A 27,506-nucleotide genomic window follows, 5' to 3' on the forward strand; every position below is an offset into this window, starting at 1 on the left:
TCCCTGCACGCCTGTTCCACGGCAGCTTCTTCCTGTAGTGAGCGGTCACATGGTACCGCTCATTACAGTAATGAATATAAACCCGACTCCACTCCCATAGGGGTGGAGCCGCATACTCATTACTGTAATGAGCGGTACCATGTGACCGCTCACTACAGGAAGAAGCTACCGGCGCCGGGGAACAGACGTACAGTGACGGCGCCAGGAGCAGGCGAGTATGACAGGGGGCAATGCGCGATATTCACCTGCTCCTCGTTCCGCCGTCAGCACCGCTGCGTCATCCGCTTCCTCCGCAAAGACACTCGGGTCAGAGGGCGCGATGACGCGATTAGTGCACGCCGCCCTCTGCCTTAAAGTCTGTGCAGAGGACGGTAAGACACAGCGGCGGCCGTTGGTGGAACGCGGAGCAGATGAATATAGCAAGTGCCGGGGGCCTGAGAGGTGAGTATGTGATTTTTTTATTTTTTAATCACAGCAAAAGCATATGGGGCAAATGTCTGTATGAGGCCATGTGCAGAATTATATGGGGCAAGTGTCTGTATGGAGCATGTTATGGGGCCATGTGCAGCATTATATGGGGCAAATATCTGTATGGGGCCATGTGCAGCATTATATGGGGCAAATGTCTGTATGGAGCATCTTATGGGGTCATGTGCAGCATTATATGGGGCAAATATCTGTATGGAGCATCTTATGGGGCCACGTGCAGCATTGTATGGGGCAATTATCTGTATGTGGCCATGTGCAGCATTATATGGGGCAAATGTCTGTATCCGGCCATGTGCAGCATTATATGGGGCAAATGTCTGTATGGAGCATCTTATGGGGTCATGTGCAGCATTATATAGGGCAAATGTCTGTATGGAGCATCTTATGGGGTCATGTGCAGCATTATATGGGGCAAATGTCTGTATGGAGCATCTTATGGGGCCATGTGCAGCATTATATGGGGCAAATGTCTGTATGGAGCATCTTATGGGGTCATGTGCAGCATTATATGGGGCAAATATCTGTATGGAGCATCTTATGGGGCCACGTGCAGCATTGTATGGGGCAATTATCTGTATGTGGCCATGTGCAGCATTATATGGGGCAATTATCTGTATGGAGCATCTTATGGGGTCATGTGCAGCATTATATAGGGCAAATATCTCTATGGAGCATCTTATGAGGTCATAATCAACATTTGTGCTGCATTATATGGGGCATATTTTAATATGGAGCATCTTATGGAGCCCATCATGAACTGTATGGAGCATTACATGGGGCTCCTGATTCAATATGGATATTCAAAAACAATTAACCCACTGATGTCTCAATTTTACTTTTATTGGTATCTATTTTTACTTTTGACATTTACCGATAGCTGCTGCATTTTCAACCCTAGGCTTATGCTCGAGTCATTAAGTTTTCCCAGTTTTTTGTGGCAAAATTAGGGGGGGGGGGGGGGGGAAGGGGTTGGCTTATACTCTGGTCGACATATACTCGACTATATACGGTATATGCAAATGGCCAGTGATCACCAAAAAATGAACAAGTCTTTATAAGGCAAAGTGCATTTGGAAATGTCCGGAAAAAAAACGCGGCAAAACCGCATGCAGATTTCTTGCGGATTTCTTGCAGTAAAAATGTCCGGTTTTTCTCAGGAATTTTCTGCGAGAAATCCTGAACGTGTGCACATAGCCTAAGGGTATGTTCACACGTTCAGGATTTCCATCCTTTTTTTTTCAGGACAGTTTTTTTAAAAAACTGCAGCTCTTGGCAGAAAACGCAGGTCCTTTTTTTGTCCTTTTTTGATGCGTTTTTGATGCGTTTTTTGATGCGTTTTTTTATCCTTTTTTTACTGTGTGTTTCCTAGGAAGCTTTTTAGGGCTAAAATGGCTGAAAATACCCTAACCCTACCCCTACCCCTAACCCTACCCCTACCCCTACCCCTACCCCTACCCCTAACCCTACCGAAAAAAAAAAAAAAAAAAATTCTTAATTTTTTTATTGTCCCTACCAATGGGGGTGACAAAGTGGGGGGGGGTGTCATTTACTATTTTTTTATTTTGATCACTGAGATATAACCTATCTCAGTGATCAAAATGCACTTTGGAGCGAATCTGCCGGCCGGCAGATTCGGCGGGCGCACTACACATGCGCCCGCCATTTTGCAAGATGGCGGCGCCCAGGGAGAAGACGGCCGGACGGACACCGGGACGCCGGGTAAGTATAAGGGGGGGAGATTAGGGCACGGGGGGGGCATCGGAGCACGGGGGGGCGGGATCGGAGCACGGGGGGGCAGCCACACTCCGCCCACGCACTTCCGCCCGCTTCCCCGCACTTCCTGCTGCAGCGGTTCTGCACATCAAATCGCAGTAAAACCCGCAGATATATTTTTGATCTGCGGGTTTTACTGCGATTTTGACCTCACAATGGAGGTCTATGGGTGCAGAACCGCTGCGGTTCAGGAAGAAGAATTGACATGCTCCTTCTTTTTTCCGGGAGCTATTCAGCGCGGCTTTTTTTTTACAATTTCCGGACCATGTGCACAGTGTGTCCTGTTTTCCATAGGGTACAGTGTACTGTATCCTGCATGGAAAACAGCTGCGGAACCGCAGCGGCAAAACCGCCGCGGTTCCGCGGTAAAAAACGCACTGTGTGAACATGGCCTTAGAGAACAACATTTAAAACCACTTAAAGTCCACAACATGGGCTAAAAGAGATCAAGATCCATAATACAAGGTATAATACCCAATGACCCGCTAGCCATAGAATTACAATAACCTTGAAAAATTAGGAGGAAAAGGGAGTCCTTAGGTTAAAAAGAGTATTTTATTGTGCAAGTTTAATAAAGTGTAACACAGTAAAAATTACAACAGGATGACACGAAAGATCATGAGTGCCATATACCCCATGCAGCTGCCAGTATCACATAAATCAGGAAGGCATGCCATAATGAAAGTGCTAATATAGTGCAATAGTATGGTCTCATTGAATAAATCCTTATACAATAGCACTTCCCTGCAGCCAGCACCAAACAAAATGAGTAGCCCTAAAGAAAAAAAATGAAGTGCTGACCCAAAGTAACCATATAATCATCAAAGCAAATAGCTGTAAATGGCGCTTACCAGCAGCTAACACCAGAATGGGGTGGATGGCACCAGTGGAATCCAACAGAGCCCCCAACGTACGTTTTGCTTGTTTGTTTGTTGCTTTCTCATTTTTGTGCCAACAATTTCTTGTTGTTCCCTCCCCTTACCCCTATATGTAAACTTTCTATACCCCTAATTCTGAGCGACCTCGCGTCACAATCATGGTTTACATATGGGGTAAGGGGAAGATTTTGTACTCCCATCTACTTTTGTATTAATCATATGCTGTATTTTTATGCAAATAGTGTCTGATATTATGGTATGAATAATTTATTTATATGGGGCTGTCCTGCGGTATCTTCTGAGGGGAGTATTTGGTGGCGAGCATGTGCCCTGTCTAACCAGCGGCTCCTCGTCTGCCGCGGCATCTTCCCAGCCTCTCACACATGCTTTTATGCATGCGTGATTGTGCCTGGCGCCGGCGGTAGGACCTGCGGAGTGCAGGGCACATGCGCCAAGATATCCCCTTGAGAAAGCAACAAACAAACAAGCAAAACGTACGTTGGGGGCTCTGTTGGATTCCACTGGTGCCATCCACCCCATTCTGGTGTTAGCTGCTGGTAAACGCCATTTACAGCTATTTGCTTTGATGATTATATGGTTACTTTGGGTCAGCACTTCATTTTGTTTGGTGCTGGCTGCAGGGAAGTGCTATTGTATAAGGATTTATTCAATGAGACCATACTATTGCACTATATTAGCACTTTCATTATGGCATGCCTTCCTGATTTATGTGATACTGGCAGCTACATGGGGTATATGGCACTCATGATCTTTCGTGTCATCCTGTTGTAATTTTTACTGTGTTACACTTTATTAAACTTACACAATAAAATACTCTTTTTAACCTAAAGACTCCCTTTTCCTCCTAATTTTTCTAGATAGTATATGGAGTTGGTTTCCTTTGCTGTCCAAGGTATTTAGACAATGTGGGTATCTGTGTCTCATTAATTACAATAACCTTGTATACGGCTTGATTCAGACGTCCTTCGCAAAGAACAACCTGCCCAATTCCAGCTCTGTTGAAGCATTCCCAGATCATCATTGATCCTCCACCAAATTTCACAGTGGGTGCAAGACACTGACTTGTACGCCTCTCTAGGTCTCCGTCTAACCAGTAGACACCCCGATGTTGGGAAAAGCTGAAAATTAGACTCAGAAGATTACCTTACTCCAGTCCTCTAATTTTCAGCTTTGCCCAACACCTGGTCATCTAATGGTTAGATGGAGACCTGGAGAGGCGTACAAGATCTGTGATGATCTGGGGATGCTTCAGCAGGGCTGGTTGATTCCTTCTGCTCAGGCAATGTTCCCCAACTCTGAGGACTGTTTTTTCCAGCAGGACAATGCGCCATGCCACACAGCTAGATCAATCAAGGTGTGGATGAAGGACCACCACATCAAATCCCAGTCATGGGAAGCCCAATCTCCAGACCTGAACCCCATTGAAAACCTCTGGAATGTAATCAAGAGGTAGATGGATCGTCACAAGCCATCAAACAATAAAGAACTGCTTAAGTTTTTGTACCAGGAGTGGCATAAGGTCACCCAGCAGTGTGAAAGACTGGTGGAAAGCATGCCAAGACGCATGAAAGCTGTGATTAAAAATCATGGTTACCCCATAAAATGTTGATTTCTGAACTTTTCCGGAGTTAAAATATTAGCAATTCTGTTTCTAAATGATTATGAACTTGTTTTGTTTTCTTTGCATTGTTTGAGGTCTGCAAGTAATGCATTTGTTATTTTGACCATTTCTCATTTTCAGAAAATACAAAATGTATTGCTTGGAACTTCAGAGACATGTTGTCAGTAGTTAATAGAATAAAAGAACAATTTACATTTTACTCAAAAATATACCTATAAAGAGAAAAAAAAATCAAAGTTTTGCAGTGGTCTCTTAATTTTTGCCAGAGCTGTATACACACACACACGCTGTCAACACAATAAGATAAGCAGAAAAATGTGTTCAATACAAGCACAAAATTGTGCATAATAAGCAGTGGCATAAAAGAGGGAAAAACATGTAAGGGAAAACACAAGGATAAAAGTATAAAATTCTTAGTCCTATCCAGGTCTTTTAGTCACCCCCATATACAGATTGTCTGGCTAAGCGGGTGCATGGCCCCACACGTATCGACATTGTCTTCCTCAAGGTAAGTATACAGTCATGGCCAAAAATTTTGAGAATGACACCAAAATTATATTTTCACATGATCTGCTGCCCTCTGGTTTTTATTAGTGTTTGTCTGATGTTTATATCACATACATAAATATAATTGCAATCATATTATGAGTACCAATAGGTTATATTGACAGTTAGAATGAGTTAATGCAGCAAGTCAATATTTGCAGTGTTGACCCTTCTTCTTCAAGACCTCTGCAATTCTCCCTGGCATGCTCTCAATCAACTTCTGGACCAAATCCTGACTGATAGCAGTCCATTCTTGCATAATCAATGCTTGCATTTTGCCAGAATTTGTTGGTTTTTGATTGTCCACCTGTCTCTTGATGATTGACCACAAGTTCTCAATGGGATTAAGATCTGGGGAGTTTCCAGGCCATGGACCCAAAATCTCTATGTTTTGTTCCATAAGCCATTTAGTTATCACCTTTGCTTTATGGCAAGGTGCTCCATCATGCTGGAAAAGGCATTGTTGGGCGCCAAACTGTTCTTGGACAGTTGGGAGAAGTTGCTCTTGGAGGACATTCTGGTACCATTCTTTATTCATGGCTGTGTTTTTAGGCAAGACTGTGAGTGAGCCGATTCCCTTGGCTGAGAAGCAACCCCACACATGAATGGTTTCAGGATGCTTTACAGTTGGCATGAGACAAGACTGGTGGTAGCGCTCACCTCTTCTTCTCCGAATAAGCTGTTTTCCAGATGTCCCAAACAATCGAAAAGGGGATTCAGAGAAAATGACTTTGCCCCAGTCCTCAGCAGTCCACTCCCTGTACCTTTTGCAGAATATCAGTCGGTCCCTGATGTTTTTTTCTGGAGAGAAGTGGCTTCTTTGCTGCCCTCCTTGAAACCAGGCCTTGCTCAAAGAGTCTCCGCCTCACAGTGCGTGCAGAAGCACTCACACCAGCCTGCTGCCATTCCTGAGCAAGCTCGGCACTGCTGGGAGTCCGATCCCGCAGCTGAAACAGTTTTAAGATACGGTCCTGGCGCTTGCTGGTCTTTCTTGGGCGCCCTGGAGCCTTTTTGACAACAATGGAAGCTCTCTCCTTGAAGTTCTTGATGATGCGATAGATTGTTGACTGAGGTGCAATCTTTGTAGCTGCGATACTCTTCCGTTAGGCCATTTTTGTGCAGTGCAATGATGGCTGCACGTGTTTCTTTAGAGATAACCATGGTTAACTGAAGAGAAACAATGATACCAAGCACCAGCCGCCTTTTAAAGTGTCCAGTGATGTCATTCTTACTTAATCATGACTGATTGATCGCCAGCCCTGTCCTCATCAACACCCACACCTGTGTTAATGGATCAATCACTAAAACGATGTTAGCTGCTCCTTTTAAAGGCAGGACTGCAATGATGTTGAAATGTGTTTTGGGGGTTAAAGTTCGTTTTCTGGGCAAATATTGACTTTGCAAGTACAGTAATTGCTTTTAAGCTGATCACTGACATTCAGGAGTAAATGCAAATTGCCATTAGAAAAAATGAAACATTAGACTTTGGAAAAATTAATATTTGTCTCATTCTCAAAATTTTTGTCCATGACTGTACTAAGAATGTAATGTCCAACTATATATAGATCAAATAATTAAAAGGTAAATAGATACATCATACCAGCAGGTGCGGCAGCAAGGCAGGGACTATATGGTCAGAGTCAGCGTCCTGTCGAAGGCAGTGACCAGGTGCAAAAGGGCAGTGTCGACATCGCTCAAAGCAGAGGTGATCAAGGGGCATGCGTCAAGTATATGACGGCCGAAAGTCAGTAGACCAACTCATAGATGGAAATACACGACACCAGGCGCACGCGCTGTTCACCGAAGACGTCAAGATTCATTGAAGCCTAAGTAGGCTCATGGAATGGCGCATGCGCTAGAACAGCATAGCCCAATAATGCACTACTCCAAATTAACACAACACACAGTATGGTTCAGGTAAACTCACGGCGTAATAGGAATTGAAGCAACTTGAAGATTATTATGCTTGGCTCCAGTACAAGAAAAGTAGAGATGAAAAATACCCAAATCTATCAAATAAATATCATCGGCGCAACACTTGTATCGTCTCAAAGTATTAAAATGAGAAATCTGAGTATAGACTCCCATATTGTAATACAGGCAAAGAGCACCACAACCAAAGGGTGCTCCAATGAGATTTTGCAGAAGGAAAAGGGGGATTTTAATAAAAGAATATATGCACCAGGTGGACCATATGAACATAATGACCGTAGAGTTATTAAACTCTACTCAGTCACAAAGTGTTTAATACTAAAAAAAACAAACTTTATTCACATATAAACAATACAAAAGATTAAAAGTGCCTCAAAATCAGATCAAACTTTCATATCAAGGTAAGCGAAAGGAGCAACAAGTATATCACACCTAATTAATTGAAAATCATACTCGTAGTAAAGATTTTAATAATCACCAGAAGGACATTCCCTTGTGGTCAATACCACAAATCTCCAGTGACGTTTGCAAGATTGCTACTGCATGTATACCCGCAACTGCTCTTTAAGGGGTACACCAACTTCTGATGCCCCTATAAATTTCCTACGATAGATGCTCAGAATTTCAAAGTGACAGTGCAGACATGATCATAAGTCAATGGGTGGTACCAAAAGGGGGTGTGGTTATACCCACAACCCAAGGCCGATCCCTTTCCCAAACAGTCAAAGTGGGACCACATAATATTGCACATTTCCGTATCCCATAATCTCATACTACATCAGTAGAACCTGGGGCGAGAAATCCCGCCATCAAAAAATGTCACCCAGACAAAGACTACAAATCATTATATCCACCGTGAAGTTAACATCTCTGTCACATCTGAAGACATCACACAAAGATTTATGAGCAATCTGCTCGGTACATATTACCTGAATGAACCCGCTGCTCCCCTGCCTCGTGGCACGCTACACCTTGACTACCCCGATGCGCGTTTCGCATCTGCTTCCTCCTGGGGGCGTGTCTAAAGTCAGGCATCATAAGATAGTTAAAGCCCAATCTCACCAATCAGAATACTTATGTAATGGGGATATCCCAGGTGCGTCATCCAGAAACACCAATCAGATACAGGGGGCTGTCCCCAGCACGTTACCCAGAGACATTATCCATTCGTCCACCAATCAAATGCAGGGGCTGTCCCCGGTACGTAACCCCGCATCCGCACCCATTGGCTAACCACTCCCAGTTGCCGTACACCAACCAGGTTCTCGGCCACACAGGGCGGAGATACGCCATTCCAGACGTCAATCATGGCGCGGGGAGAACACACCCCCCAAAGAAGACACCAGCCCCATTGTAATTGCTAAAGCGAGAAAAGAATAACAGGTAACTCTTTACCGGCGCCGCCTCGTAGAGTTTGTGCATAGATCGTCACAGGGGGAAAACACACCCCCAGACACAGACCCCGCTGTGATTACCACAGCGTTGGAACAGCAAATACCTCCTACCCGACGCCGCCTCCCAGGGCATTCACTGCATAGTGCGCCTTGCTAAGTAACCAAGGCATGACAAGAGCCGGGCCGGGGGGAATATGGATAGTAACGGATGTAAAAAACCCTGTCAAAACAAGCAGAGACAGCCATAATGGGCAACTCGTTCCTAACACCCTCTCCATGCGAAATAATGGGCAACCTCTTCCCAAGACCATCTCGCAGGACATTTCTTATATAGTGCACTACGCCCAATAGCAGAGATGGCACAAATAAGAGGGAAGAGTAGACATGAGTCATATAAAAGCTCATGTTGGAGACAGGGTAAACCGAGGCAACACATAAGCCTGGATTACACAATGGGTTAGCGAGGAGCATCTGGGACCCCCTGTAGGACGGGGTGCCAAACAAAACCATCACCTCCTGTGCAGTCCAGGGTAGCCCCATATAGTATATAACACTGCCTATGTAGTATATAGCAGCCACGCGGTATCTAACACAGCCCACGTAGTATACAGCAGTGTGGGCACCATATCCCTTTTAAAAAAATAATTTAAATAAAAGCTAGTTATATACTCACCTCCTGGGATCCACCGAAGCTCCAGCGATACGCGCGCGGCTGCCGCCATCTTCCGTTCTCAGGATGCATTGCGAAATTACCCAGATGACTTAGCGGTCTCGCGAGACCGCTTTGTCTTCTGGGTAATTTTGCAATGCATCAACGGGAACGGAAGATGGCGGCAGGCCGTGCGGCTCGGCGGACTATAGAGAGTGAGAATAGCAGGTTTTTTGTGTTTTTTTTAAATTATTTTTCACACTTCATTTTTTTTTTTTTTTTACTATTGATGCCGTATAGGCAGCATCAATAGTAAAAAGTTGGGGGGACACAGGGTTAATAGCAGCGGTTACGGAGTGCGTTACCCGCGGCATAACGCGGTCCGTTACCGCCGGCATTAACCCTGTGTGAGCGGTGACTGGAGGGGAGTATGCGGGCGCCGGGCACTGACTGCAGGGAGTAAGGAGCGGCCATTTTCTTCCGGACTGTGCCCGTCGCTGATTGGTCGTGGCTGTTTTGCCGCAACCAATCAGCGACTTGGATTTCCATGACAAACAGAGGCCGCGACCAATGAATATCCGTGACAGAAAGACAGACGAAAGTGACAGATATAGACATACACATACATATATACACACACACATCTCAATAGATCCATTAAGATGCATCCATCAAGAAGTTGTTAAAGTGCCACTGTGATTTTATTTTCCCCGAGTCCATATGCAATGCCGGAATTTAAAGGGATGCCCTTTGAGCCCATCGCTTCTTCTTGCCGTGGCAATGTTGGATAGATGTTGGACCCTCTGGCGAAGCTCTTGAGTGGTTTGTCCAACATATTTTGTTGCGCCCACAGTTCAAGGCGTAAACAAGATTGAGTGACCAGCAATTAAAGTGCACTTTTGACTTGATATGTCCTTAACCCCTTTCTGACATCGGACGTACTATCCCGTCGAGGTGGGGTGGGCCCCTATGACCACCGACGGGATAGTACGTCCAGTGCGATCGGCGGCGCTCACGGGGGGAGCGCGGCCGATCGCGGCCGGGTGTCAGCTGCCTATTGCAGCTGACATCCCGCACTATGTGCCAGGAGCGGTCACGGACCGCCCCCGGCACATTAACCCCCGGCACACCGCGATCAAACATGATCGCGATGTGCCAGCGGTGCAGGGAAGCATCGCGCAGGGAGGGGGCTCCCTGCGGGCTTCCCTGAGCCCCCCGCAGCAACGCGATGTGATCGCGTTGCTGCGAGGGTCTTACCTCCCTCCCTGCCTGCTCCAGACCCGGATCCAAGATGGCCGCGGATCCGGGTCCTGCAGGGAGGGAGGTGGCTTCACAGAGCCTGCTCAGAGCAGGCACTGTGAAGGCTGCAGCACTGTAAGGCAGATCAGTGATCTGACAGAGTGCTGTGCAAACTGTCAGATCACTGATCTGTGATGTCCCCCCCGGGACAAAGTAAAAAAAAAAAAATTTCCAAATGTGTAAAAAAAAAAAAAAAAAAAAAAAAAATATTCCTAAATAATGAAAAAAAAATAAAAAATAATAATATTATTCCCATAAATACATTTCTTTATCTAAATAAAAAAAACAAAACAATAAAAGTACATATATTTAGTATCGCCGCGTCCGTAACGGCCCGACCTATAAAACTGGCCCACTAGTTAACCCCTTCAGTTAACACCGTAAGAAAAGAAAAAAAAAAACGAGGCAAAAAAACAACGCTTTATTATCATACCGCCGAACAAAAAGTGGAATAACACGCGATCAAAAAGACAGATATAAATAACCATGGTACCGCTGAAAACGTCATCTTGTCCCGCAAAAAATGAGCCGCCATACAGCATCATCAGCAAAAAAAAAAAGTTATAGTCCTGAGAATAAAGCGATGCAAAAATAATTATTTTTTCTATAAAATAGTTTTTATCGTATAAAAGCGCCAAAACATAAAAAAAAATGATATATATGAGGTATCGCTGTAATCTTACTGACCCGAAGAATAAAACTGCTTTATCAATTTTACCAAACGTGGAACGGTATAAACGCCTCCCCCAAAAGAAATTCATGAATAGCTGGTTATTGGCCATTCTTCCTCACAAAAATCGGAATACAAAGCGATCAAAAAATGTCACGTGCCCAAAAATGTTACCAATAAAAACGTCAACTCGTCCCACAAAAAACAAGATCTCACATGACTCTGTGGACCAAAATATGGAAAAATAATAGCTCTCAAAATGTGGTAACGCAAAAATATTTTTTGCAATAAAAAGCGTCTCTCAGTGTGTGACGGCTGCCAATTATAAAAATCCGCTAAAAAACCCGCTATAAAAGTAAATCAAACCCCCCTTCATCACCCCCTTAGTTAGGGAAAAATTAAAAAAAATGTATTTATTTCCATTTTCCCATTAGGGCTAGGGTTAGGGCTAGGGTTAGGGCTAAGGTTAGGGCTAGGGTTAGGGTTTGGGCTAAAGTTAGGGTTAGGGTTTAGATTACATTTACAGTTGGGAATAGGGTTGGGATTAGGGTTAGAGGTGTGTCAGGGTTAGAGGTGTGGTTAGGGTTACTGCTGGGATTAGGGTTAGGGGTGTGTTTGGATTAGGGTTTCAGTTATAATTGGGGGGTTTCCACTGTTTAGGCACATCAGGGGCTCTCCAAACGCGACATAGCGTCCGATCTCAATTCCAGCCAATTCTGCGTTGAAAAAGTAAAACAGTGCTCCTTCCCTTCCGTGCTCTCCCGTGTGCCCAAACAGGGGTTTACCCCAACATATGGGGTATCAGCGTACTCCGGACAAATAGGACAACAACTTTTGGGGTCCAATTTCTCCTGTTACCCTTGGGAAAATACAAAACTGGGGGCTAAAAAATAATTTTTGTGGGAAAAAAAAGATTTTTTATTTTCACGGCTCTGCGTTATAAACTGTAGTGAAACACTTGGGGGTTCAAAGTTCTCACAACACATCTACATAAGTTCCCTGGGGGGTCTAGTTTCCAATATGGGGTCACTTGTGGGGGATTTCTACTGTTTAGGTACATTAGGGGTTCTGCAAACGCAATGTGACGCCTGCAGACCATTCCATCTAAGTCTGCATTCCAAATGGCACTCCTTCCCTTCCGAGCCCTGCCATGCGCCCAAACGGTGGTTCCCCCCAACATATGGGGTATCAGTGTACTCAGGACAAATTGGACAACAACTTTTGAGGTCGAATTTCTCCTCTTACCCTCGGGAAAATACAAAACTGGGGGCTAAAAAATAATTTTTGTGGGAAAAAAATTTGTTTTATTTTTAAGGCTCTCCATTATAAACTTCTGTGAAGCCCTTGGTGGGTCAAAGCGCTCACCACACATCTAGATGAGTTCCTTAGGGGGTCTACTTTCCAAAATGGTGTCACTTGTGGGGGGTTTCTACTGTTTAGGTACATTAGAGGCTCTGCAAACGCAATGTGACACCTGCAGACCATTCCATCTAAGTCTGCATTCAAATGGCACTCCTTCCCTTCCGAGCCCTCCTATGCGCCCAAACAGTGGTTCCCCCCACATATGGTGTATCATCGCACCTCTAGATAAGTTCCTTAGGGCAGAGGTCCTCAACTCCAGTCCTCAAGGCCCATCAACAGGTCATGTTTTCAGGATTTCCTTTGCATTGCACAGGTGATGCAATTATTACCTGGGCAAGACTAAGGAAATCCTGAAAACATGACATGTTGGTGGGCCTTGAGGACTGGAGTTGGGGACCTCTGCCTTAGGGGGTCTACTTTCCAAAATGGTGTCACTTGTGGGGGGTTTCAATGTTTAGGCACATCAGGGGCTCTCCAAACGAAACATGGCGTCCCATCTCAATTCCAGTCAATTTTGCATTGAAAAGTCAAATGGCGCTCCTTCGCTTCCGAGCTCTGCCATGCTCCCAAACAGTGGTTTACCCCCACATGTGGGGTATTGGCGTACTCAGGACAAATTGTACAACAATGTTTGGGGTCCATTTTCTCCTGCTACCCTTGGTAAAATAAAACAAATTGGAGCTGAATTAAATTTTTTGTGAAAAAAAGTTAAATGTTCATTTTTATTTAAACATTCAAAAAATTCCTGTGAAGCACCAGAAGGGTTAATAAACTTCTTGAATATGGTTTTGAGCACCTTGAGGGGTGCAGTTTTTAGAATGGTGTCACACTTGGGTATTTTCTATCATCTAGATCATATAAATAAATATTAATAATAATAATAATAATAATAAAGACCCCCTCAAAATGACTTCAAATGAGATATGGTCCCTAAAAAAAAAATGGTGTTGTAGAAATGAGAAATTGCTGGTCAACTTTTAACCCTTATAACTCCCTAACAAAAAAAAAATTTTGGTTCCAAAATTGTGCTGATGTAAAGTAGACATGTGGGAAATGTTACTTATTAAGTATTTTGTGTGACATATCTCTGTGATTTAATTGCATAAAAATTCAAAGTTGGAAAATTGCGAAATTTTCATAATTTTCGCCAAATTTCCGTTTTTTTCACAAATAAACGCAGGTACTTTTTTACCATTGTCATGAAGTACAATATGTCACGAGAAAACAATGTCAGAATCACTGGGATCCGTTGAAGCGTTCCAGAGTTATAACCTCATAAAGGGACAGTGGTCAGAATTGTAAAAATTGGCCTGGTCATTAACGTGCAAACTACCCTTGGGGGTAAAGGGATTAAAGGGACTGTCACCTGAATTTGGCGGGATATGTAAATGCCCTGCGTTCGGTCCGATGGGCGGTGTTTCCTCTTCTTTCATTCACCCATTCCTTTCCCGCTTGCCGCAATATTTTTCTTGAATTTGAGTAGGTTTCCTCCGTAGTTCACACGTGCGCAATGCACTCTTGCCTTGCGCACGCGCAGTATGCTTTGCCCATCTGCGGTCAAAGCCGAAAAGCATTGGTGCGCATGCGCCGCCGCACTATGTCCCGGAAGTAGAGCCAACTAATCAGGTTCAATCAACATGTTTATGATTATAAACGAGCACTTATGCAGGCCCTTTTCCCACATATTTCTAAAATCAACATCACCTTCCCATGCCGGGAAAGTCTGAATTCTCACACCTCGGGGTATACATTCAGTTTCTTATATTCCATCATGTCTTCTTAGTCAATTGCCTTATGTAAGCCAGTGATATCTGTAGTCAAATTCTGGAAACCATCATCACTCTTCACACCTGGTAAGATATTACCCTCATTATGACCAAAGATTCCTGACACCTAGTCCCGTCAGGCTGCCTCCCTAACATTTAAGTCCACCGTACACACCGGGGCGCAGTACAGTCGCAGGTAGCAGTACACACCGGGGCGCAGTACAGTCGCAGGTAGCAGTACACACCGGGGCGCAGTACAGTCGCAGGTAGCAGTACACACCGGGGCGCAGTACAGTCGCAGGTAGCAGTACACACCGGGGCGCAGAACATGCGCAGGTAGCAGTACACACCGGGGCGCAGTACAGTCGCAGGTAGCAGTACACACCGGGGCGCAGTACAGTCGCAGGTAGCAGTACACACCGGGGCAGTACAGTCGCAGGTAGCAGTACACCATACCTCCCAACCGTCCCTCATTGTGCGGGAGTGCCCCGGATTTGATGCTTGCCCCGGCTGTCCTGCCCGGGACGCAGAGCTTCCCCCAGACAGAACAGTTGAAGCTGCTGTTACACGCCCCCTTTTGTTAGGCCACGCCCCTTCCCCGTCGGTGTGTTCCTGAGTCTTCCAGTGTGCCTCACAGTTCAGAGAGAGGGGACACCTGAGGTGAACATAACACAGCCGGACACAGCCTGGGGGCCGGGGGCAATGCAAGCAGCAGACCATGAGAAGACTGGAGCTGCTAACGGGACAGATGCAGATCAGTGAGTAGTGGATGTCACAGGGATGACTCGCTCCGTCCAGTGCATTGTGGAGGAGGAGCAGCTGCAGCTCCCTGGGAGAGAGTGACAACACATCAATGTGGCTGCTTTATTTCCCCAGGCATAAAAGGGCTAAGCCCCTATGACAGTCAGTCACTGTATCATCATGTGCTAATTACAAGCTGCAGCTCCGCTTGGTACACACACACGGCTGAGGCTCCACTCGGTGCACCTCGTGTACACACACACGCGGCTCCGCTCGGTGCACCTCGTACACACACGCGGCTCCGCTCGGTACACCTCGTACACACACGCGGCTCCGCTCGGTGCACCTCGTACACACACGCGGCTCCGCTCGGTGCACCTCGTACACACACGCGGCTCCGCTCGGTACACCTCGTACACACACACGGCTCCGCTCGGTGCACCTCGTGCTGTGAAAGGTGTACGGAGCCATATGTATGAGGTGTACGGAGCCATATGTATGAGGTGTACGGAGCACAGCCGCGTGTGTACGAGGTGTGCGGAGCAGCATGTGAAAGGTGTACGGAGCGGAGTCGTGTGTAAGAGGTATACGGAGCCATGTGTACGAGGTGTACAGAGCACAGCCGCGTGTGTACGAGGTGTATGGAGCACAGCCGCGTGTGTACGGAGCGGAGCAGCATGTGAAAGGTGTACAGAGCGGAATCGTGTGTAAGAGGTGTACGGAGCCGTGTGTACGAGGTGTACGGAGCTGAGCCGGGTGTGTACGAGATGTACGGAGCGGAGCAGCATGTGAAAGGTGTACGGAGCGGAGTCGTGTGTGTAAGAGGTGTGCGGATCAGAGCAGAGTGTGAAAGGTGTATGGAGCGGAGCCACGTGTGTACGAGGTGTACAGAGCAGAGCCATGCGTGCTCAAAGTATACGGAGCGTGTGCAATGTGTATAGAGCGGAGCCGTGTGTGTACGAGGTGTATGGAGCGGAGCCGTGTGTGTAGGAGTAGCTATGTGTGGCCATTATACGGTACAAAGTATCATGTGCGGCCAATATACAGTATGGATCATAATGTGCGGTCATTATACAGTATGGAGCATCATGTGCGGTCATTATACAGTATGGAGCATCATGTGCGGCCAATATACAGTATGGAGCATCATGTGCGGTCATTATACAGTATGGAGCATCATGTGTGGCCATTATACAGTATTGAGCATCATGTGCGGCCATTATACAGTATGGAGCATCATGTGCGGTCATTATACAGTATGGAGCATCATGTGCGGCCATTATACAGTATGGAGCATCATGTGCAGTCATTGTACAGTATGGAGCATCATGTGCAGCCAATATACAGTATGGAGCATCGTGTGCGGCTATTATACAGTATGGAGCATCATGTGCGGTCATTATACAGTATGGAGCATCATGTGCAGCCGATATACAGTATGGAGCATCATGTGCGGTCATTATACAGTATGGAGCATCATGTGCGGTCATTATACAGTATGGAGCATCATGTGCTGTCATTATACAGTATGGAGCATCATGTGCAGCCGATATACAGTATGGAGCATCATGTGCAGCCGATATACAGTATGGAGCATCATGTGCAGCCGATATACAGTATGGAGCATCATGTGCGGTCATTATACAGTATGGAGCATCATGTGCGGTCATTATACAGTATGGAGCATCATGTGCGGTCATTATACAGTATGGAGCATCATGTGCTGTCATTATACAGTATGGAGCATCATGTGCTGTCATTATACAGTATGGAGCATCATGTGTGGTCATTATACAGTATGGAGCATTGTGTGCGGCAATTATACAGTATGGAGCACTGTGTGGCCATTATACAGTATGGAGCATCATGTGCTGTCATTATACAGTATGGAGCATCATGTGTGGTCATTATACAGTATGGAGCATCATGTGCGGTCATACAGTATGGAGCATCATGTGCGGTCATACAGTATGGAGCATTGTGTGCGGCAATTATACAGTATGGAGCACTGTGTGGCCATATTTTTTTGTTTATAATTATTCTTTATTAACAGTTTGATCAGCAGTGCTAAATGGGTGTGGTTGAGACGTGGATATGGGTGTGACTAGTGAATGGGTGTGGTCAGAGGCGTGGCCCAAAATTTGTCGCGTTGCGCGTCACAAACATTGTCCCTCTTTCCCATCTTCAAAAGTTGGGAGGTATGGTACACACCGAGGCGCAGTACAGTCGCAGGTAGCAGTACACACCGGGGCGGTACAGTCGCAGGTAGCAGTACACACCGGGGCGGTACAGTCGCAGGTAGCAGTACACACCGGGGCGCAGTACAGTCGCAGGTAGCAGTACACACCGGGGCAGTACAGTCGCAGGTAGCAGTACACACCGGGGCAGTACAGTCGCAGGTAGCAGTACACACCGGGGCGCAGTACAGTCGCAGGTAGCAGTACACACCGGGGCGGTACAGTCGCAGGTAGCAGTACACACCGGGGCAGTACAGTCGCAGGTAGCAGTACACACCGGGGCGCAGTACAGTCGCAGGTAGCAGTACACACCGGGGCAGTACAGTCGCAGGTAGCAGTACACACCGGGGCAGTACAGTCGCAGGTAGCAGTACACACGGGCGCGGTACAGTCGCAGGTAGCAGTACACACCGGGGCAGTACAGTCGCAGGTAGCAGTACACACCGGGGCGGTACAGTCGCAGGTAGCAGTACACACCGGGGCGGTACAGTCGCAGGTAGCAGTACACACCGGGGCGGTACAGTCGCAGGTAGCAGTACACACCGGGGCGCAGTACAGTCGCAGGTAGCAGTACACACCGGGGCAGTACAGTCGCAGGTAGCAGTACACACCGGGGCGCAGTACAGTCGCAGGTAGCAGTACACACCGGGGCGGTACAGTCGCAGGTAGCAGTACACACGGGCGCGGTACAGTCGCAGGTAGCAGTACACACCGGGGCAGTACAGTCGCAGGTAGCAGTACACACCGGGGCAGTACAGTCGCAGGTAGCAGTACACACCGGGGCGGTACAGTCGCAGGTAGCAGTACACACCGGGGCGGTACAGTCGCAGGTAGCAGTACACACCGGGGCGCAGTACAGTCGCAGGTAGCAGTACACACCGGGGCGGTACAGTCGCAGGTAGCAGTACACACCGGGGCGGTACAGTCGCAGGTAGCAGTACACACCGGGGCGGTACAGTCGCAGGTAGCAGTACACACCGGGGCGGTACAGTCGCAGGTAGCAGTACACACCGGGGCGGTACAGTCGCAGGTAGCAGTACACACCGGGGCGGTACAGTCGCAGGTAGCAGTACACACGGGCGCGGTACAGTCGCAGGTAGCAGTACACACCGGGGCAGTACAGTCGCAGGTAGCAGTACACACCGGGGCAGTACAGTCGCAGGTAGCAGTACACACCGGGGCGGTACAGTCGCAGGTAGCAGTACACACCGGGGCGGTACAGTCGCAGGTAGCAGTACACACCGGGGCGCAGTACAGTCGCAGGTAGCAGTACACACCGGGGCAGTACAGTCGCAGGTAGCAGTACACACCGGGGCGGTACAGTCGCAGGTAGCAGTACACACGGGCGCGGTACAGTCGCAGGTAGCAGTACACACCGGGGCGGTACAGTCGCAGGTAGCAGTACACACCGGGGCAGTACAGTCGCAGGTAGCAGTACACACCGGGGCGGTACAGTCGCAGGTAGCAGTACACACCGGGGCGCAGTACAGTCGCAGGTAGCAGTACACACCGGGGCGCAGTACAGTCGCAGGTAGCAGTACACACCGGGGCGGTACAGTCGCAGGTAGCAGTACACACCGGGGCAGTACAGTCGCAGGTAGCAGTACACACCGGGGCGGTACAGTCGCAGGTAGCAGTACACACTGGGGCGGTACAGTCGCAGGTAGCAGTACACACCGGGGCAGTACAGTCGCAGGTAGCAGTACACACCGGGGCGGTACAGTCGCAGGTAGCAGTACACACCGGGGCAGTACAGTCGCAGGTAGCAGTACACACCGGGGCGGTACAGTCGCAGGTAGCAGTACACACCGGGGCAGTACAGTCGCAGGTAGCAGTACACACCGGGGCAGTACAGTCGCAGGTAGCAGTACACACCGGGGCGGTACAGTCGCAGGTAGCAGTACACACCGGGGCAGTACAGTCGCAGGTAGCAGTACACACCGGGGCAGTACAGTCGCAGGTAGCAGTACACACCGGGGCAGTACAGTCGCAGGTAGCAGTACACACCGGGGCAGTACAGTCGCAGGTAGCAGTACACACCGGGGCGGTACAGTCGCAGGTAGCAGTACACACCGGGGCGGTACAGTCGCAGGTAGCAGTACACACCGGGGCAGTACAGTCGCAGGTAGCAGTACACACCGGGGCAGTACAGTCGCAGGTAGCAGTACACACCGGGGCGGTACAGTCGCAGGTAGCAGTACACACCGGGGCGGTACAGTCGCAGGTAGCAGTACACAATAGTGCGGTAAAGTCGAGGTCCAGTCGCGGGCAGCAGTACACACAGACGCTACCACCCGTTCCGGGCATACTCACAGAGGCTCAGCACCAACAAGCTCAACAACGCGGTCACCGCCGTCGCCATCTCAGAGAGTTTCGGTTGCAATGGGAATGTAGGAACAAACAAGTTGAGAAGCCCCGCCCTGTGACGTCCAGGATAGACACCTGCTTCACCTTGACAGAGACGTACCGCTGATTGGGCATCATTCTTTAAGTCCTCGTCCTGATTGGACACTTGTCCTGTCGCTCATACAGTCTCCCAGGTAAGGCTGTGATCCCGCCCTGCTGACCGGCGGCCGGAAAGTATATACAGAACGAGGCGGAAACTCCTCAGGTATCGGTGGGTGCAGCCAGTGACTCCTCGCTCCCTCCGTCCTCTGCCAGTAGCGTTCATACCACCCTGCACAGGACAGGCTCCTCCTGACTCCTCCCTCAGTCCTCACACTGCAGGCGGCCAGTAGGGCTCACACCACCCTGCACAGGACAGGCTCCTGGTGACTCCTCCCTCCGTCCTCACACTGCAGGCGGCCAGTAGGGCTCACACCACCCTGCACAGGACAGGCTCCTGGTGACTCCTCCCTCCGTCCTCACACTGCAGGCGGCCAGTAGGGCTCACACCACCCTGCACAGGACAGGCTCCTGCTGACTCCTCCCTCCGTCCTCTGCCAGTAGGGCTCACACCACCCTGCACAGGACAGGCTCCTGCTGACTCCTCCCTCCGTCCTCTGCCAGTAGGGCTCACACCACCCTGCACACGACAGGCTCCTGCTGACTCCTCCCTCCGTCCTCACACTGCAGGCGGCCAGTAGGGCTCATACCACCCTGCACAGGACAGGCTCCTGCTGACTCCTCCCTCCGTCCTCACACTGCAGGCGGCCAGTAGGGCTCATACCACCCTGCACAGGACAGGCTCCTGCTGACTCCTCCCTCCGTCCTCACACTGCAGGCGGCCAGTAGGGCTCATACCACCCTGCACAGGACAGGCTCCTGCTGACTCCTCCCTCCGTCCTCACACTGCAGGCGGCCAGTAGGGCTCACACCACCCTGCACAGGACAGGCTCCTGCTGACTCCTCCCTCAGTCCTCACACTGCAGGCGGCCAGTAGGGCTCACACCACCCTGCACAGGACAGGCTCCTGGTGACTCCGTCCTCTCTCCGTCCTCACACTGCAGGCGACCAGTAGGGCTCACACCACCCTGCACAGGACAGGCTCCTGCTGACTACTCCCTCCGTCCTCACACTGCACGCGGCCAGTAGTGCTCACACCACCCTGCACAGGACAGGCTCCTGCTGACTCCTCCCTCCGTCCTCACCACTGAAGGCGGCCAGTAGGGCTCACACTACCCTGCACAGGACAGGCTCCTGCTGACTCCTCCCTCCGTCCTCACACTGCAGGCGGCCAGTAGGGCTCACACCACCCTGCACAGGACAGGCTCCTGCTGACTCCTCCCTCCGTCCTCACACTGCAGGCGGCCAGTAGGTCTCACACCACCCTGCACAGGACAGGCTCCTGGTGACTCCTCCCTCCGTCCTCACACTGCAGGCGGCCAGTAGGGCTCACACCACCCGGCACAGGACAGGCTCCTGGTGACTCCTCCCTCCTTCCTCAAACTGCAGGCGGCCAGTAGGGCTCACACCACCCTGCACAGGACAGGCTCCTGGTGACTCCTCCCTCCGTCCTCACACTGAAGGCGGCCAGTAGGGCTCACACCACCCTGCACAGGACAGGCTCCTGGTGACTCCGTCCTCTCTCCGTCCTCACACTGCAGGCGACCAGTAGGGCTCACACCACCCTGCACAGGACAGGCTCCTGCTGACTACTCCCTCCGTCCTCACACTGCACGCGGCCAGTAGGGCTCACACCACCCTGCACAGGACAGGCTCCTGCTGACTCCTCCCTCCGTCCTCACCACTGAAGGCGGCCAGTAGGGCTCACACCACCCTGCACAGGACAGGCTCCTGCTGACTCCTCCCTCCGTCCTCACACTGCAGGCGGCCAGTAGGGCTCACACCACCCTGCACAGGACATGCTCCTGCTGACTCCTCCCTCCGTCCTCACACTGCAGGCGGCCAGTAGGGCTCACACCACCCTGCACAGGACAGGCTCCTGGTGACTCCTCCCTCCGTCCTCACACTGCAGGCGGCCAGTAGGGCTCACACCACCCGGCACAAGACAGGCTCCTGGTGACTCCTCCCTCCTTCCTCAAACTGCAGGCGGCCAGTAGGGCTCACACCACCCTGCACAGAACAGGCTCCTGGTGACTCCTCCCTCCGTCCTCACACTGAAGGCGGCCAGTAGGGCTCACACTACCCTGCACAGAACAGGCTCCTGCTGACTCCTCCCTCCGTGCTCACACTGCAGGCGGCCAGTAGGGCTCACACCACCCTGCACAGGACAGGCTCCTGCTGACTCCTCCCTCCGTCCTCACACTGCAGGCGGCCAGTAGGGCTCACACCACCCTGCACAGGACAGGCTCCTGGTGACTCCTCCCTCCGTCCTCACACTGAAGGCGGCCAGTAGGGCTCACACCACCCTGCACAGGACAGGCTCCTGCTGACTCCTCCCTGTGTCCTCACACTGCAGGCGGCCAGTAGGGCTCACACCACCCTGCACAGGACAGGCTCCTGGTGACTCCTCCCTCCGTCCTCACACTGCAGGCGGCCAGTAGGGCTCACACCACCCGGCACAGGACAGGCTCCTGGTGACTCCTCCCTCCTTCCTCACACTGCAGGCGGCCAGTAGGGCTCACACCACCCTGCACAGGACAGGCTCCTGGTGACTCCTCCCTCCGTCCTCACACTGAAGACGGCCAGTAGGGCTCACACTACCCTGCACAGGACAGGCTCCTGCTGACTCCTCCCTCCGTCCTCACACTGAAGGCGACCAGTAGAGCTCACACCACCCTGCACAGGACAGGCTCCTGGTGACTCCTCCCTCCGTCCTCACACTGCAGGCGGCCAGTAGGGCTCACACCACCCTGCACAGGACAGGCTCCTGGTGACTCCTCCCTCCGTCCTCACACTGCAGGCGGCCAGTAGGGCTCACACCACCCTGCACAGGACAGGCTCCTGCTGACTCCTCCCTCCGTCCTCTGCCAGTAGGGCTCACACCACCCTGCACAGGACAGGCTCCTGGTGACTCCTCCCTCCGTCCTCACACTGCAGGCGACCAGTAGGGCTCACACCACCCTGCACAGGGCAGGCTCCTTGTGACTCCTCTCTCCCTCCTCACACTGCAGGCGACCAGTAGGGCTTACACCACCCTGGACAGGACAGGCTCCTGGTGACTCCTCCCTTCGTCCTCACACTGAAGGCGACCAGTAGAGCTCACACCACCCTGCACAGGACAGGCTCCTGCTGACTCCTCCCTCCGTCCTCTGCCAGTAGGGCTCACACCACCCTGCACAGGACAGGCTCCTGGTGACTCCTCCCTCTGTCCTCACACTGCAGGCAGCCAGTAGGGCTCACACCACCCTGCACAGGACAGGCTCCTGCTGACTCCTCCCTCCGTCCTCACACTGCAGGCGACCAGTAGGGCTCACACCACCCTGCACAGGACAGGCTCCTGGTGACTCCTCCCTTCGTCCTCACACTGCAGGCGGCCAGTAGGGCTCACACCACCCTGCACAGGACAGGCTCCTGCTGACTCCTCCCTCCTTCCTCACACTGCAGGCGACCAGTAGGGCTCACACCACCCTGCACAGGACAGGCTCCTGGTGACTCCTCCCTCCATCCTCACACTGAAGGCGACCAGTAGAGCTCACACCACCCTGCACAGGACAGGCTCCTGCTGACTCCTCCCTCCGTCCTCACACTGCAGGCGACCAGTAGGGCTCACACCACCCTGCACAGGACAGGCTCCTGGTGACTCCTCCCTCCGTCCTCACACTGCAGGCGGCCAGTAGGGCTCACACCACCCTGCACAGGACAGGCTCCTGCTGACTCCTCCCTCCGTCCTCACACTGCAGGCGGCCAGTAGGGCTCACACCACCCTGCACAGGGCAGGCTCCTTGTGACTCCTCCCTCCGTCCTCACACTGCAGGCGACCAGTAGGCCTCACACCACCCTGCACAGGACAGGCTCCTGGTGACTCCTTCCTTCGTCCTCACACTGCAGGCGGCCAGTAGGGCTCACACCACCCTGCACAGGACAGGCTCCTGCTGACTCCTCCCTCCGTCCTCACACTGCAGGCGGCCAGTAGGGCTCACACCACCCTGCACAGGACAGGCTCCTGGTGACTCCTCCCTCCTTCCTCACACTGCAGGCGGCCAGTAGGGCTCACACCACCCTGCACAGGACAGGCTCCTGCTGACTCCTCCCTCCGTCCTCACATTGCAGGCGGCCAGTAGGGCTCACACCACCCTGCACAGGGCAGGCTCCTTGTGACTCCTCCCTCCGTCCTCACACTGCAGGCGACCAGTAGGGCTCACACCACCCTGCACAGGACAGGCTCCTGGTGACTCCTTCCTTCGTCCTCACACTGCAGGCGGCCAGTAGGGCTCACACCACCCTGCACAGGACAGGCTCCTGGTGACTCCTCCCTCCGTCCTCACACTGCAGGCGGCCAGTAGGGCTCACACCACCCTGCACAGGACAGGCTCCTGCTGACTCCTCCCTCCGTCCTCACACTGCAGGCGGCCAGTAGGGCTCACACCACCCTGCACAGGGCAGGCTCCTTGTGACTCCTCCCTCTGTCCTCACACTGCAGGCGACCAGTAGGGCTCACACCACCCTGCACAGGACAGGCTCCTGGTGACTCCTTCCTTCGTCCTCACACTGCAGGCGGCCAGTAGGGCTCACACCACCCTGCACAGGACAGGCTCCTGGTGACTCCTCCCTCCGTCCTCACACTGCAGGCGGCCAGTAGGGCTCACACCACCCTGCACAGGACAGGCTCCTGGTGACTCCTCCCTCCGTCCTCACACTGCAGGCGACCAGTAGGGCTCACACCACCCTGCACAGGACAGGCTCCTGGTGACTCCTCCCTTCGTCCTCACACTGCAGGCGGCCAGTAGGGCTCACACCACCCTGCACAGGACAGTCTCCTGCTGACTCCTCCCTCACACTGCAGGCGACCACTAGGGCTCACACCACCCTGCACAGGACAGGCTCCTGGTTACTCCTCCCTCCGTCCTCACACTGAAGGCGACCAGTAGAGCTCACACCACCCTGCACAGGACAGGCTCCTGCTGACTCCTCCCTCCATCCTCTGCCAGTAGGGCCCACACCACCCTGCACAGGACAGGCTCCTGCTGACTCCTCCCTCCGTCCTCACACTGCAGGCGGCCAGTAGGGCTCACACCACCCTGCACAGGACAGGCTCCTGCTGACTCCTCCCTCCGTCCTCACACTGCAGGCGCCCAGTAGGGCTCACACTACCCTGCACAGGACAGGCTCCTGCTAACTCCTCCCTCCGTCCTCACACTGCAGGCGGCCAGTAGGGCTCACACCACCCTGCACAGGACAGGCTCCTGCCGACTCCTCCCTCCGTCCTCACACTGCAGGCGGCCAGTAGGGCTCACACCACCCTGCACAGGACAGGCTCCTGGTGACTCCTCCCTCCGTCCTCACACTGCAGGCGGCCAGTAGGGCTCACACCACCCTGCACAGGACAGGCTCCTGCTGACTCCTCCCTCCGTCCTCACACTGCAGGCGACCAGAAGGGCTCACACCACCCTGCACAGGACAGGCTCCTGGTGACTCCTCCCTCCGTCCTCACACTGCAGGCGGCCAGTAAAGCTCACACCACCCTGCACAGGACAGGCTCCTGCTGACTCCTCCCTCCGTCCTCACACTGCAGGCGGCCAGTAGGGCTCACCCCACCCTGCACAGGGCAGGCTCCTTGTGACTCCTCCCTCCGTCCTCACACTGCAGGCGACCAGTAGGGCTCACACCACCCTGCACAGGACAGGCTCCTGCTGACTCCTCCCTCCTTCCTCACACTGCAGGCGACCAGTAGGGCTCACACCACCCTGCACAGGACAGGCTCCTGGTGACTCCTCCCTCCGTCCTCACACTGAAGGCGACCAGTAGAGCTCACACCACCCTGCACAGGACAGGCTCCTGCTGACTCCTCCCTCCGTCCTCTGCCAGTAGGGCTCACACCACCCTGCACAGGACAGGCTCCTGGTGACTCCTCCCTCCGTCCTCACACTGCAGGCGGCCAGTGGGGCTCACACCACCCTGCACAGGACAGGCTCCTGCTGACTCCTCCCTCCTTCCTCACACTGCAGGCGACCAGTAGGGCTCACACCACCCTGCACAGGACAGGCTCCTGGTGACTCCTCCCTCCGTCCTCACACTGAAGGCGACCAGTAGAGCTCACACCACCCTGCACAGGACAGGCTCCTGCTGACTCCTCCCTCCGTCCTCTGCCAGTAGGGCTCACACCACCCTGCACAGGACAGGCTCCTGCTGACTCCTCCCTCCGTCCTCACACTGAAGGCTGTGCTGTTCCATGTATATTCCTCAGTTTCCATGTATGTTGTTATATTTTACTCTGCTGCCACCCAATGGCCTTTTTCTGTATGGCAGCTTGTTTTTCATGTATTTCTTGTGGGCATGTCTTACATCCGGTTCAGGGGTCACATCTTCTCTTCCTCTGGCAGCCATTTCCAGTTTACTTTCTGTTGTGAGAGGACGTGCTTTTGAACTGGGCTTAGGAAGGCATCAGTCTTTCGACCACTCTCTCATGCTGCTCACACTTGCAGACACACTTGGTGCTACATCTTATTGTACCCTGTCTACCCTGCATTTCTGGAGAAGTTCTGTATTACCAGTTATACGCTGTATGTCCAGATCAACAAAATAAACAAGTCTGGATTACACAATCCCTGGAGTGCATCATCTCTCTGGACGCTGAGCAGCATTGGTCCTGTCTGCCTCATATCGAGGAAATACGAAGGTACGATTATCTCTCTCACAACTCTTATTAGTCTGCGACACCTTCATTCGCCTCATGTGGGGACAGAACAGTCGAAAGACTGCCTTGAAGCCCGGCCAGAATCACCCTTATATCACTATTCACGTGCCCGCTCTCTGCCCGCTCACATACTGCAGCCCTGCTCTGCTAAGAAATCTCCTGCAGCATCACCTCAGACTGCATTGTACATAAAGACTCTCTGTGTATTATACCACACTGCTGCAGATCGTCGGACCGCAGAACCCCACAATTCTCCAACAACACCTTGGGAATCTTATCAGGGGGTCGCAACTAAGCTGCACCGCAATTTCCAGCCCCCAATTCAAAGGTTCAGTTTCTTAAAGGGACAGCGCACCTTAAATCAAAATGGCCGAAAAGGACCTTCCACAGTTCCCCATTGCTGAAACAGCAAATACAACCTGATACTGTCCATTATGAAGACCAGGAAGCAGAGCCCGCTTCCACAGCAGACCCAGATGCACGACCAGTACGTTCCATCAAGCCAACATTAAAGGTCCTCGAGAATTACTGTTCCACAAGGGATGAGTTCAATGACAACTTGGACGACCTATGGGAACGAGTCGCCTCCCTTATGTCAAGCGTCCAACGCCATAAAAATGATGCAGCGGGTTTACAGGACACTATAAGACAGCTAGACGTGGCCCACGGCAGATACAAGAGACTGTCCGCGAAGTATGCTGCCTTCCTAAAAGAATCTAAAATCGACGAAGCCCTATCAGAGTTAAGCAAGGCAGATTCCACAGACAGAGAAAGGGACGCCGCCGTGCAAGACGCCAAAGATAAAGCGGAGCTTCGTATCACCCATCTGCAAGAAACTAGATCGCACAGGTCAGCCTCGTCTAAACACTCTGCTCGGTCATACAAATCATCCTGCTCAAGAACTTCAGCCCTCAGCGACAGAATCCTAG

The 27,506-nt window shown here is 51.5% G+C and overlaps 1 protein-coding gene across 1 annotated transcript in view; it reads right to left on the reverse strand.

Moving 5' to 3' along the window:
- The window catches only part of F11R (F11 receptor), a 36,182-nt gene extending 16,353 nt beyond the window's left edge, over positions 1–19,829 (reverse strand). The window contains exon 1 of the mRNA XM_069726166.1: positions 19,692–19,829. Coding sequence (XP_069582267.1) covers positions 19,692–19,740 — 49 coding nt within the window. The 5' untranslated portion in view covers positions 19,741–19,829. The remainder of the gene's footprint in view (positions 1–19,691) is intronic.
- Between the last annotated feature and the right edge of the window lie 7,677 nt (positions 19,830–27,506).

This window comes from Ranitomeya imitator, chromosome 1 (assembly GCF_032444005.1).
Source record: "Ranitomeya imitator isolate aRanImi1 chromosome 1, aRanImi1.pri, whole genome shotgun sequence".
Classification (NCBI taxonomy): Eukaryota; Metazoa; Chordata; class Amphibia; order Anura; family Dendrobatidae; genus Ranitomeya; species Ranitomeya imitator.